The 14,963-nt window shown below is 42.7% G+C and overlaps 1 protein-coding gene across 1 annotated transcript; it reads right to left on the minus strand.

Moving 5' to 3' along the window:
• Positions 1-2,054: 2,054 nt before the first annotated feature.
• Positions 2,055-10,364, minus strand: amotl2a (angiomotin like 2a). Its single transcript, XM_051376094.1, has 11 exons — positions 10,224-10,364; positions 8,658-9,449; positions 8,365-8,518; positions 7,656-7,800; positions 7,450-7,542; positions 5,721-6,016; positions 5,200-5,390; positions 4,995-5,096; positions 4,742-4,902; positions 4,258-4,434; positions 2,055-3,974 (listed from the first exon to the last, which is right to left on the minus strand). Exons 2-11 carry the CDS (start codon positions 9,377-9,379, stop codon positions 3,889-3,891), a joined length of 2,127 nt encoding a protein of 708 aa, XP_051232054.1. The 5' UTR covers positions 9,380-9,449; positions 10,224-10,364; the 3' UTR covers positions 2,055-3,888.
• Between the last annotated feature and the right edge of the window lie 4,599 nt (positions 10,365-14,963).

Consider the following 14,963-nt stretch of genomic DNA (forward strand, 5'->3'; position numbering starts at 1 on the left):
GACAATCATTCAGTGGTGTGGCTTTCATAAAGCTGATTTAAAGGACCAGTGTGTAGGATTTAGTGCATCTAGAGGTGAAGTTGAATATTACAACCAACTAAATCAGCTCGCCTTTCAAACCATAGGGCAAACTACAGTGGTTGCAGAACTCGCAAAGAGCCAGTGTTTGGTTTGTCTGTTCTGGGCTACTGTAGAAACATGGTGGACCCACTCTCTCTGTAGATAGAAACGGCTCATTCTATGGTAACCAAAACACAATGGTTCTTATTTTCAGATGATTATACACTAATGAAAACATGTGAATATCATATTCCATTTCTGCCAGTAGATCTCCTAAATGTTACACCCTCGACATTTAATGGAGTGCTATTTCTGGGCACTTAGAAAATCTATTCCCCCTCCTTTTAGCTCTGTTTGGTTAGTCTGTTAGTTGCTGACTTTTGGTGCTGGACATGGGAGTTTTTAGAGCTTTTGTTGCTACAAACAGCTTCTGCCTGTTAAAACGGAAACAAGGTTGGTAAGAGGGAGAATTGGTGAGAGTGAATCAAAAGGGCAACACCACAGAAGGAGTATATTTAGCCATATCCAACAACATACACGTGTTTCAGTGAATGCATTTCTCTTGGTTTCTCTAGGAGTGGTAGGATTGTCTTTGGAAACATTGATACATTTTGTCCTCGTCGTCACCATTGGAATCACTCACGACCACCATGAATTTAAGCTGACCACAGCCTCCATATTCTCCATGGACACAAATACAAACATTTACAACCACCTCTCAAGCCTACAGCGAGGGAGATTTTCATTCTCAGAAGAACAATTTTGGATGGACTGAAATTAGAAAATAACACACCTCTTCTAAAATAAAATAAGCAATAAAACACACCCTTTCTTAATTCAATACTCCCAGTGGTTTTAGTGGCACAGCCTAACACCTGGTCTGGTTTAACTACTAGCCTTTAATGGCTAATGTTAGCTAATGTTAGCTACCTTAATGGTTCAACATTATTCACAGATTTTTCTTTTCTACTTTTGCTACTGATACTGTTTTAGCTTATCCTGAATGTCTTCCCGAAGTTAAAGCCTTGCTTAAAATGTAAGGTGCTTTACATACATTCAACAGTTAATATACCTTATGTAGGTTATCAAGATTTCTCTCTTTACTCTGAGATGTTATTCCAATACATCCCTTAAATGTTAGCGGTAAGGCTAACAAATTCTTAATCTTAGAAACACACAACTGTTAGAGGTTTATGTTGAGTTTAACAGTGAACATCTTGAGTGGGGGGGTCTTATTACAGCATCTATCTACCAAAGTTCTCCTCAAACGTTCAGCAAGGTTTCTGTAGTGAAAGAAGAAGTGGAAGAAGTATTCAGATCCTTTACTTAAAGGACTGGTGTGTAGGGTTTTTGTGAAAAGTAGTAGATTGCAACCATCTTAATAGCACTCAACCAAAGTGTGAAAAGTGTATTCGGTTTGTCTGTTCAGGGCTACTGTAGAAACATGGCGGTTCAACATGGCGGCCTCTGTGGGAGAGGACCTGCTGTCTCTCTAGATAAAAATTGGTTTCTAGGTGATTTTTTTTCAAGTGATTATATACTAATGAGAACATACATATGTAAATGATATTCTATTTCTTTCAATATATCCTCGTAAATGTTACACACTGTGCCTTTAAGTAAAAGTAGCACACTGTGAAAATACTCTGCTACAAGTCTGCATTCAAAGTCTTACTTCAGTAAAAGTATGTGAGTATTAACTATCACTATCATAAGTATTCATTGTGCAGAAAAAAGCTCCCCTGTGAATGTGTTTGGATTACACTGCTGCATTAATGTGTATATTACATTTTATTGCTGTAGATGTTAACTAAATGTTTTAAATACTTTATATACTGTTGGATAGTTTGATCTAACGCAATGCCTCATATTCTGTGAGGTCATATATTTGTAGCATGGCTACTCAGGTAAATGTACATTCCACCACTAGGTTCTTATAAGGAAACAATGCGTATACTGTATTAAACCAGTGCAACAAATCAAAACAGAAAGCCTTTTATCAGACATATATTAAGAATTTTAATCTATTATAGTGAAATGTTAAGGCATACATACAAATGTTTCCTTTACAAAAGTTCACAGCAACATCACAATGGGTCAACCAGCTGAAGCAAGGAACCATAACAGAACCTTTTGTATTCATCATCGGTTATAACTTAAAAGTAGAGTACATCTTTGGCACCAGAAAATAAAACAAACAGTATATAAATGAAAAAAACAACAACTACAAAATATATTAACATCTCTCACTTCAAATAGCCATTCATGTAAACACATTCCAAACAAAGTGAAGGGCATGAATTAAAACTGACACACCGCGCTGACCAGCAGACGCACTGTGACGGGACATATGATGAAAAAGCTTGAAGGGGAATACCAGTCAAATGTGAGGTTTCACATGCCATTTGTGGGACTTCAGACAATACTCCTGTTGATAATGCTGTCAAAGAAGGAACCTGACAGTGAACAAAAGTTTGTGACTCACATGAAGACTTTGAGGCACAGTAACATCAGTACTAACAATAATGTATTAGCATCTTCTTAAATGCATTGATGTTGAGTTTTAGGTATTCCCCTCTAATGGGTGGGACAAATCGAAACTCTGGCACATTCCAGTTAAATACAAAACAGTCCTGGGAAACAGGAGTCTACATTCAGCAGTGTTCAGTGATCCTACACTGTGCAGGGAGAAATAAATAGAAGATTCCATGTTGTCCCAGAAATGTGAGATACTTGAGCAATGGAGAAAACTCAGCTGAATATAACACATTGATGGGGACAACAAATAGAGTAGCAAATGCAGGCCAATTATAGTTGACCATTTCTCTGCTCGTGGTAGAACCGGCTACCGCGGCTCAGAAGAAATAACCAGCCCCAGAAAAGGAATCGTGGAGAATGCGTGCCATTTTAACAAGGGCGAGGGGTCAGACTTTAGATAGCCTTTTTCTTTAACGGGAGCATTCCCTCAGTGGGGGAATGTGAGAAGATTAGCTCCAGCGTGTCAGCGGAGGAGAGCGAAATGCTGGGCAGTCGCCATCTGAGGCCCCAAACATTAACCCGGGATCTGGAAAATTAGACCCCCGTGAAACGCTGTCAATCCTCACAGGCTTTTTAAAGAGAGAAATGAGCAGACGTTCTGCAGGCTCCGCATTCAGAGGAAGTTTCCAAATCCTGGGCTGTGAGCAGGGCCCCCAAATGTATTTTAAAGAAAGGAGCAACTGTTAATTCAGGTTTGAGTAGTTCTGTTAAACAGAATAATCCCCAAACATGGCATGAAAACATAGAGGAAGCTTATACTGAGTCATTTTATAAATATTCCCATTATTTTCAGAGAGGATGGTAATAGGCTCACTACTGGAAATTCAAAATAAACCAAACAAAACATAAATGTGTTGCGCACTTAATCCAGAACAATGAGTACATTTGTGTATAATTTAAGTGGAGCAGAGCAAGACGAGTGATCCTTGTTCTTCTCAAACATAAAAGTAACATCATAATACGAGCAGCATTTACAAATATAAATACAATACATAACTAATAAGTAACATGCACAACATATGCACAATCAGCAGCCCAGTTCCTATCATAACGCACAATACTGTCCAGGTACCTTGAAGAATTCTGACTCACGAGGCAACTGTCAGCAGAGGGAAAGCTCAGCTCTCCTCTCCAGACTCTGCCACATTCTGGACTCTGCATTTCAATTTAGATTCGCGCCAGACGGGTCAGCCTTTTTTTTTTATTGTGGTCAGACATCGAGGAAAAAAGCCAAAAGTCTCTGTCATCATTGGCCGTCACTGTTCAGTCATATTGGCTGCAAGTGAGCACTCAGATGAGGATTTCAACCACGTCTGCATCCAAGCTGTTGATGCTCTTGAGCGTCTTGAGTGGTGCCTTTGGCTCCTCTGAGGTGTCTACAGTAGAGATAAAATTAGCAGATTAGAAAAACAACTTTGGCATGCTAAAGCAAATAACAACTGCAATGCTGGCTATTTGCAAAGCTGTCCACGACCTTATTTAATTTTAACAACAAAGTTTGAACTTATTACTATCAACAGCACATCATTAGTCTGCCCCGATCCAGTTACGCTTTAAATAGCGGTCAAATAGAATAAGGATCAAAGGAACGACTGAACAGAACAGTAGTTTGTGTGGTGGTGGTTGGGTGTCAACTGCCTAACAAAACAATAAACCCACCAGTGGTAGCTGCTGATGCCTCAGAAGTCTTTAGCTTGCTAGGCTCTGCCATGAGCTCAGGCTCCTCCGGGGTCTCGTCGCTTTGGGTGCTGCAGTCTCTGCTCGGGCCCCTGGGCACCATGAGGGGTCGGGGTTGCAGCACGGTAGCACCTGTCTGGTCATCTGAGAGGCTCTTTCCTACAAACGCAGACAAAGAGAGGAGGCTGCTTAATTACTTGCTTATGTCCACATTTACACACTCCTGAACATCTGCCCTGCGGAGTTCTTCCCATGACTATTCTGGATCAGGCTATTCTGGAGTGTGAGATGATATGCATTCCAGTTTAAAAACATGTTGTCTATTTGAGGGACACGAAAGGGTTGTCTCCCACTGTCGTTTTTTTTAGGAAGTGTACATTTCTGTCTGGCGACGCTGGCCTGTCTGCCAGTTGTCGCTCGATAGCATGTGTCATTAAAGATTCAAAAATTCTCCTATTGTGCTTACCTTTGCTCTCTGTGCTGCTGGTCACGGTGTTGATAGAGGGGACGGACCGCGCCAGACGAAGCCCCTGTTTCTCCAGCTTGCCCTGCTCCAACCTGGAGCGCTGCTGGAGGACTTTGATCACAGCATCCTTCTCCAGGAGGTGAGCATGAAGCGCGCGGATCCTAAACACGTGGAATACACCATCAGATCACAAATCCCCAAGAAACAGGCAGCAACTAGTATCTAGCGAGGACGTGGATTTATAGATGTGTACCTGTTCTCCATCTCCTGGTGTCTATGACTTGACAAAGGCAGGTCTTCATTAAAACTGTTGTTTGGTGAATGTCGAGGTGAGTGATTGATGATGGTTGTGTCTCTGCAAGGAAAATAGAGAACTGTTAAAAAACCTTCCCAAAACGTTTACAAATTTCTAATTTGTGATTTTTCTCTTTGCTCTATTTATCACTGTTCCGTCGTACCTTTGTGCTGCAGCGGTGGCAGCTGCATCCATTGCAAACTGCCTCATGGTGCTCTCCTCCAGGTACTTTTGCTCCCACTTGGTGATGTCTGCCTCCAGGGCCAGAATACGCTCCTCTTTCTCCCTCAGCTGCTGCTGCAGCGTGGAGGAGCTGAGTTCTGAAGCCGTGGGGTCAGCTGCCTGGTTCTGAGACTGAGATAATAGACAGCAGTTGTTAACATTAGGCATCCAGATAAACAAGCACCTGTAATTTAAATTAAGGTTTTACTTAACTAGTTTTTACATTTTGGGAAATACCCTTATGTTGTTTTCTTAGCGAGAGTCAGGTGAGACTGATACCACTCTCATGTCTGTGCACTACACATGAAGCTACACAGCAGCAGCAGGGTGGTACCAATCTCCTCATCCAACTCTCGACAAGACAGCAAACATAGCATATTTTACAAAACGTCGAACACCTCCTTTAAATTACAGATTTAAAATAAAAAAAAACAAGTCTATGTAATGACTTCTTCCTCTCACCTGTTGTGCCCTGAGGCTTTTCAGTTCCTGCTCCAGCCGTGTGCGCAGCCGCAGCTCCAGCGCCTCCCTCTTCTCGCACGCTGCCTGCAGTTGAGCCAGCGCGCTCTGCAGACGCTCCACTTTCTCCACGTACGCTCTCTTCCGCTGCAGCTCTTCCTCCAGCTGCCGGTTGCGGGCCTGCGTGGAGGCCAGAGCCTGCTCAAGCAGCTCCCGTCTCCGCTGGCACTCCTCCCCGGAGACGCGCAGGTGCTGTATCTGCCTCTCCAGTTGGTCACGCTCCCTCTGCTGCTCTTCATCTAAAATACGGGGGGGGACAAAAAAAGGTGAATGGTGGAAAGAGTAACAGTGGCATGATCCTGGATGATATGAGGCTGAGAGGTTATCATGCTTGTATTGTCCTGGGACAATAGTGGCTTCATAGAGGAGGTCAAATGAATGCTTAAAAGGGCATGTAATGTATATCAATCAGTGTTCAGTGGCCTTTGATGGGGTCAGTCAAGCGGCTATGTGAGCTCAGGGAGTTATATTTTGAATGGAATGTGACCCAACAAGGGACATTCACACACTGCCATCAAGGCATGTGGTTCAACGACAGCATGTCTTCTAAATAAAAAGACAACCAGTTTGCTGTGCTGTTTACTTTTGATAAACATTCAAATAAAATATTTCTCATTCACTAATTAAAAGCTAGTGCATACTTCAATGGAAACTTTTAGAAACCCAGTTTATCTGTTGTGCCACTTTAAAAAGGGGGCTGATTACACAACACGAGTGCATGCCTGTGGAGGGAATGCAGACTTCCTCTTATCCACTTACGCACACAGGCGTAGCTTTGTACTGGGAAAAGCTCTGGAATGCTTCTAAGGACGTGAAGTAAACAAGCAGCTCAAAATATAATTCAAGTGGTCCCTGTAACAAAAAAACGACACATCCCCCTATTGTAAATCAAATGTGGTTTGGTTCCTGTTGCTGCAAGATAACTGTTTTCAGGAAAACTGACAATATTTCTGATCTTATGGCTCAAGAAAATCACATGGCTGCTTATAATACCCAGAAATGTGCAACTGTCATTCCAGCAGGGTAATGTATAACAGAACAGTACGGCTGATTATGTAACTACCGCTGATTCTGAGGATCTTTGAAAGACAAATCTAATCCTTATTTTCATAGTAACAAAAGTCGGGTTTACCCTGCAGCACCGAACAGAAACGGAGGGGAGAAATATTCAGAAGTGGCCGATCATGATTAAACCATGAGGTAAAGAAATGCCCAAACAAGGAGAGTGAGCTAGCCAGGGGTCATGTCAAGTTGGGTCTGGACATCCTGGAGTCCCAGACTTATTAGTTCCCCTTGAGGAGGGAAGTCAGCAGTGATGCAAAACTGAGCATGGAGGGACGGGGGAGAAGGGGGAGGGAGGCATTCCTAATGCTGGAACAGCCTGAATACCTAAAAAAAATTCCTGGAATCCAGGCCACATTTACTACAGCTATGAAAAATGGCTGGCGTCCGAGTGCCAAGAGTAACATTAGGAGATAGAGCCACAGCTTTTTATAACCCCCCCCCAAACGAAGGAGAAAACCAATCCCAGCTTAATTGTGTTCCTGCCATTGTTAAGTGCTTCTCAGGGCAGTGTGATTTGTCAAATCAGATCTTTAAAAAAAAATTGATCCTCCTCCCTCTCCTCTTTTCTGTCATGAAGCATGCTATGAGACTCTAATAAAAGACTTACTTTGCTCCAGCAGTTTAACAAAGACATGCTGTCTCTGGTCTGTACACTCGGCCTCCTTGGCTGCTCGCTGTTTGGTAGCTGTGTCAAGTTGTTCTGTAGAGAGGATAACAAACAAAAACATTATGGTTAGACATGGCGGGTTACATTTAAAGGCAGGCTGTGCATCACCAGGAGAGTTTTGGTCCAACAGATGAATGGGCACATACCTCTCAGGTCTCTGTTAAAGTCGTGCATCCTTTTGATCTCAGCCTCTAGTTTATTCCTCATTGTTTTCTCCAGAGTTTCCCGCTTGGCAGAGCCTTTCATCAGAGTCTCATAAGCTTCAGATATCCTCTGGATCTCTAACTCCAACTGGGAAGAAAATGTGAAAAGATGATCAGTCTCTGGGAGAGGCTTCGCCATTCATAGTCTAGATTGTGGTTTAATGTGTCAGCTGTTGATATCAATGGGGCTAATTAGCCGTCTCTACAACTGACTCTCCTTTTTCTGTTTTTCTGACTACAGGCTAATGGCTTTTTAACACTATGCGCAACTGAAAAGAGGGAATCAACATTCCTGAGTGAACACTTGGGTCCCAGGTGTCAAGGCATTTATCTCCTTTCATGGCAATATGCCAGCATGTTTGAAATACAAAGGGGGTAGGATGTGTTATAGGACATTCCAGAGGCTGGAATGAGAAAGAAATCCCTCAACATACCATGAAAACCATGAAATAAATATCCATATACTATAAATAAAAACTATGTCACTCCTCCATGAAGTGAACAAATCACTCATCTGTCTCCTGTGCATATTCTTTAACTGCCAGACAGCTTATCACCCTGACATGTACTGGCAGGAAACTATTGTTTTTTACGATTTCCACACTCTCTGTGAGCCAACAGCTCCATTCATTGCACCACCTTCCTCTCTCACCTTCTGCAGCCTGGCGGCCTTCTCGGCATAGACCTCCAGCTCCTTCCTGAGCCTCTCGTTCTCCCGCATCAACGCGTCAGTCTGAGCTGAGTTATTGCTCGGGGCTGCGGTGATGCTGTTGTGAGCCACCTGGGACTGAGCTGACACATACCCTCTGAAAGGAAACAAGTAATTGGTTACTACGCTGCTGAAAACCATAAGGTCTAGGAAATACCGTGAAAGCTTTTTCTGAAATTGTTAATGTGGCCACATTTTATCTGATACCCAAACTAAATCCTAATCCATCTGATTACCTGTGATGCTGTGAGTAGAAGGGGGGAGGAGGGTCTCTGCAGTACTGTCCATGCTCCTGTGAGTGGCTGACCATATATCCAGGAAGTCTGGCAAAGATAGGATAGTCCGGGGGTGGCCCTCGCTGGTCCACACACTGTTGGGACCCTTGCCTGTCAGGGGCCACAGCGTTTGTGACATTATTATGATACAGCTGTGGATAGCTGTGTGAAGAGCTCATAGCCAGACTGTGTCTAGCTCCGTTCCTCTCCAGAGAAAGCTGCAGGAGTCTCTCGCTGAGGGAGCGAGCGTGCTCCCTCTTCAAATCCCACTGTCCCTCACTGCGTCTCCCCATTATGTCCATATTGGGCCCTTCCTGCTCCGCCTGCCCCAGCTGGGAGATCAGGTACTGGGAGTGGACCTTGGCCTCCTCGTAGGTGGGCAGCTCCTCTCCATGGAGCTGGTACAGATGGCACACCTGGCTCTCGGAGTGAAGGCAGTCCCCCTGGTGCTCCTGGCCTTGAGGCTCCTGCCGTTTTGACATCTGGACGTACTGGGACTCCTCCTGAGTCAGGCTCTCCAGAGACGAGCGAGGACTGCCCGTGCCCCCGCCGCTGCTGCCTCCACGCAGGGCCTGCTGCTGGATAGCGAGGAGTGTGCGAGTGTCTGTCAGATTCCCGTAGCGGAGCTGCTCTTGGATGAGACGGTGGAGGACCGTTCCAGATGCGCCTTCAGCGGTTCTCATTTCAGTCAGTGATAAATTACAAGAAAAAAACAGCCTAGGTGGCAGTTGGGGCACTTCACAAGTAGCAAATCTGAAGGAAAAATAATACTCTTGATCAGATGTAATGCACAACATGAGTATATTACATTTGACCTAATCAGCTCGGAGCATTTTCAGGGTTCATTGACTCTGTTGTTATCACCAAAATGAGTCAATAATCAATGGTAGCATTTCAGTGTGAGAATTCTTCTCAATTAATTTATAAACTTTGGTTCCACGATGACTTCTGCTGCAAGTTCACAGGCTGTAGCTGGAAATACCCCTGACAATGATGTCAGTGCAGATCCAGTTTTATTGCCCACACACTCTAAAGCATAACATGTCCCAGTCAGACGGACGTAAGTGTAATACTCATCAGTAGCTATAAACACCACAGACTTCCCACACACACAGCAACAAATACACTGATTTTCCAAATGTACTACTATAATGATGAAGCTGTAACAGCAAAATATGATCCTATAAGAAACACAAGGAAACATGTAAAATGCTTAATTTAAAAACGGCTGTTCTCTAGAAGCTCCATGTGAGAACTACTATGATAAAATCCTGCTGAGAGGCTTTACGTTGACCAGAAACTCAACCGTGTGGGATTAATCTCGGATATGTGTGGAAATCAGGATCCAGTCCTGTGAAGGTGATGCTCTTCACTGGATCAAACATATAAATAAACCTCTTCCACCAGCTTTAAACGAAACATAAAAACTCGCAGAAGCAATCACACATTAATACTGCGCCATGCACACAATCCGTACCAATGGGACTTCTAGCTACCAGGCATCCAAACAAAAAAGGGAAAACTTACCAAATTATAGTCTCATCACCCAGGAAACAGTTACCGGTAATTTCAACAGTATTGTGCGCACAATTCAACTCAAGTTTGCCCAGTTTGTCGCTCTGTTTTCCTCCATGTAACGTTAGTGTGTGCGCACCGACGGCCAGCAGCAGACTGAGCGGAGCGGAGCTGCGAGCTGCACGAATAAATAACTGAGGGCCGATTGTTCGCTGCGGCTGGAATGACTGGAATGTCCCTGTGGGATCAAAAGCAGAGCACAGGGGAGGAGGAGGAGGAGGAGGGTGAGGGTGAGGGGGGGTGGCAAGAAATTGGATTCAGAGCAGCACTAACTATCTCAGCTGGCAGCTTGTGTCATGTAAAAGAGGTTGTTGTTGTTTTTTGTTGTGTTGTAGTTTGAGGAATTTTAAGTCCCCGCTGCTCCTGAAGTTAAAGGAGACTGGAGCCCTTGCATTTGAAGGAGAGACATATGTTACTGTGAGCCTGCAGGAGAGGAAGAGATCATAAAATGCAGTAAAACATTACAACATCACTGTCATACAGTCTTTATTGAAATACTCTGGGGATAAGATTAAGGAATATGATGATATAAAAGGATTTCTGTGTCAAAAAAATGATATAAGAGAGGAAAAAGTCAAGATTTAGGCACACGGTTTGTTAGAATTTCAAGAGAATATTGATATTTGGCAAAAAACAGATACACAATCTCAATATCTCATTACAAAAAGTGGTAAAATGATAAGGGCTGCAACTACCAGCTGTTCACATTATCCATTCATCTATTATAGTCTTTAAACCATCAAAATAATAATAAGTGCTCAAATTTCCCAGAAGCCCCAGGTGATGTATTCATACCCTTTGTTCTCCACAACCCAAAGACACTCGCTAAACTGAGAAAAACAGCAATTTCTTACATTTAAGAAGCTGCAATTGTGTTTGATAAATTACAACTTGATTTTTTAAATTGTTGGTTGTTTGACTTATGGAATAATAAACTGAAAATCTGCACTAGAAATTAGGTGATATTGAACTGAGATCTCATAATTTGTGTGACCACAGTAAGAGATCTCACTATAACCACTACAGTGAGGCAGAGATGCAGAAAGTGCTGTCATATAATTGAGACATGGATGAATCATTATTTTCTTGAACAGCCTTTTGTTTGCATGTGCCTGGTAAATATTTAAGCCGTGGCCCGTGCCAGTTAATTGCAGAGAGTGTGTCTGTGTGTGGACACGGAGGGAGAGGGGCGGGTGCGAGGCACGCTGCCTGCCAGCTGTCCGTGGACTGAAATCCCCTTCCCCTCCTTTAATAAGAGCTCTGAGAGATGCATTGTTCTCCCCCAAAAGCAGACATGATGGGGGCAGCCCTGCCATCTGCTGTTCTCCCCTCCACCACTAGCACCAGCTATATGCTTCATTCACACACGCATGCATGTAGATGGAGACCCCGGGATCAGCTGGCAGTGGGGGTTGGGTCGTAGTATTGGATAGTATTGTCATTGAGTGCAGCCCTTTTTGCATGAAAAGGATCATCCTAATGTGGTGGTGGAGGCTGGTGGAGGCTGTGGCAGGTGTAAACAAGTCTCCTCTTGTTAACGCGGTGCAGGCAAACTGTAGGTTACTTTATCTCAAACACTCACAGGCAAACGTCCACCTGCTGATTTGCATGGCAGTTGAAGTCCAACACTCCCTAAAGAATGCTGATTATCTCCACAACTGATAACAATCAACAGGTTTTCTCATTTCATGATTCATCTGGCTCGACAAGATATGGTTTATAACACCTCACACTCTGTTCTTGTACTATGTACCATTTTAGTGGGATTTCATAAGCTCACTAAAGGATTAGGATCATTTTCTGAAACTCTGAAGCGCTGTTTCTGTGTCTGTTTGTATAGACAGGAAAGCCAGCACAATACATCAGAGCTAAACTTGCTGGTACAAGTCTTTTGTTATGATTCCTCTCGATGTCAACCACACCAGATTTACTGTATAGTCATACACCTTAATGAGTGTGACTGTATTCCCCTGAAATGTTACCTCACTTAGTGAGAACCAGCATGACATCATTCAAGTGTATTCACTCTATATGATTACGTAAATATTAAAATAGTTTCCTGACAACACATCATTTTGTTTGTGAAGATCTTGCTGAACAAAACGTGTGAGTATCATAAACCTTCCACAGAGCTATTTTCTGCAGTGATCCAAAATCCAATGGAAAAATCCCATCAGCATCAGTAAAACAGGGTGATGTTCACTTCCAGGTGGCCTACAAAAATATGCCATTCCTGCAGCACTCTATGGAGCTAGAGTCTGGTGTCGTTGGCTTAGCTTAGCACAGGGATTTTCACAGTCTGATGCTGTGTCCCAAACAAAGCATAACAACACTTTGTGGTGCTGGAAGTGCACCACATTAGCCTCCTAACATTGGCTATTTAAATCAGTACGCAGGTGAAATGATTTGCTTTAGCATCACCTGTGTTTTGCTGAGAGAGAATAGCAAATGTTAGGAATATGTTATTTTTCAACATGTGCTTCTCTCTCTGCTGAGAGTTGTTGAAGGTGAGATTCTCAGGGGAGCCAGGTATGATCACTGGTGTGTTTTTGAACATTAGGTCGGTACAGTGCACGTTCACCCAGGGGATGAAAGTCAGAGATTTAACCGACTCAAACGGCACATTTTACACCATGTTAGCGCATTTCAGCTTCATCAAACAGACATCCTGTCAGACTTTAACAGTTTTTTCCTCAAAATTCAAAACGCATTTGCCAACAGGAGTGACATTTAAGATCAGCCATTCGAACCTGTTAATGGCGAGGCCTGGGCTGACTGAGTCAACACAATACAGACTGTGATCTGGGAGCGGCAGCCTTGTTATGTGAGGTGGGACAAGCTAGGCGCTTCAGCAGCTCCTTTTGTTTTCCTGCAAAGGAGGAAATGGCCGCATTCCTCACATTACCATGTCCATGGGGTCTGACCGAGCCTCCAGTCTGCTGTTTTACTGGGGACGACAGGAGGGCAACCAGCAGCCACTGACATTTTCATTTTGATGGGGGGTTTCTCTCATGAATAACACTGCTGTCCTAAATCATAAGCACAACTTTTCTTTGTAGACAATAGCTATGAATGACTTATGGTAATAAAGTGAGTTAAATATGCAGAGGCAGATGTGATGTGTGTTGATTTGTATTTTTTTTTCCTAAGACTTCTCAACAAACGTCAGCAGCCATATTTGGGGACTTTGACACAACATTTACACAAGTCTGACCTGTTGCAGGTCTCCCAAGAAACGGTCCCTCGCACCTGGTGACATAAGAAATTCCTCACTTAACCATAAAAGTAAACAAGTCGCACTTAGCCAGTGAGGAACTCTAAACAGGACTACGCCTGTGGGTGATGGTGTTTACAGATAAGACATGGACACATATTTTCACGATTGCCCCGTGGGCTCATCGCTTCAGTGGGTCTACTCTGTTTCACACAGCTCAATTGGATTTGATTTTCTGAATTCAATAGTTTCTTTCATGGTATAGTAAAACACTGTAGGGACAATGTGGGATTCAAATGTTGCAGTATTTTCAACAGTTCAGTGGAAACAGCCAACCAATTCATTAAAAATATATATAATGAAAAATATTTTTTTTTAAAATAAAAGGAATTTAATAAGATGATGGAGCAATGACTACATCTGCTTCTATGTACTACCATTTCATGTACCTTATTGCCCATTTGGACATAAAACAGATTAAACTAGAAACTAAGTGAGTTTTGGGATGGTGGTTTCAAGAAAAATAGTTAAAATGTGCGGCTTTTATATTAATAGTAGTTTAAAGCATAAGAATACAGTGATGCGGTCTTCTATAGAGCTCTATAAGACTGTATAGTTCATTAAGACTGGTACAGAGAAAAAACATAAAAAAAAGTACAGGATTCAAGCTCTGTTTTGGATCTATTGGTAACTATTTTAACTCCCCCTTTTTGAGCAGCGTATGATAAATTATTACATTATTAAGTAGCTGTACAACCAGATATACAGACAATTATTATGTACGTTTATTAATGTATTTTCTAACAACTCTTATGAATTGTTCAATAGTTATAGTGTACAGTGTATAACTTTAAAAGTAACACACATTTTCACATTTTATTATGAAATGTTTTCAACACATTTGTTGAAGTAGAGAAGAAAAGACATTATAGTTTAGCCTATGGTTAGGGGGTAGGTCTATTTTCTTCAACAGCTAACGTTAGCTTATCCCGGGTGACTTACTGCATGCAGCACTCCAGAGAAGTCCCGTCTTCCATTGAAGGCTTTCCAACTAAATGTAGGCACAGCTACCGGTGGTTAGCTACGGGCTAAGAAGTCACTACATGTGCATATCGCAGCTTTTGAGGGGGAATGCCCATTGTTCTGATGGCCCATTATTCCAAACCCCAATGGTCCGAAAATGTTTCATTGGACTAAAAGTCCATTTGTCCGACAGCCTATTACTCGGAAAACAAAAGTCCACTGCTCCGAAGGCCTGTTTTCCCGAAAATATACTCTCTCCCTGGAATTATTTTGTATATTTGAAGGTGTGGGAAATGATGACTGAAGTAGACCTTTGTCGTCATGGTAACCACAATAAAACATAATATTGTGAAACAGTTGCAGTTTGGTTAGGTGTTTCAGACTATTGGGGGTTTGGAATAATGGGCTGTTGGCACAATGGCATAGTACGCTTTGAGTTAACGGGAGGCACAATT

This window comes from Dicentrarchus labrax, unplaced genomic scaffold, assembly GCF_905237075.1.
Source record: "Dicentrarchus labrax unplaced genomic scaffold, dlabrax2021, whole genome shotgun sequence".
NCBI classification, from domain to species: Eukaryota; Metazoa; Chordata; class Actinopteri; family Moronidae; genus Dicentrarchus; species Dicentrarchus labrax.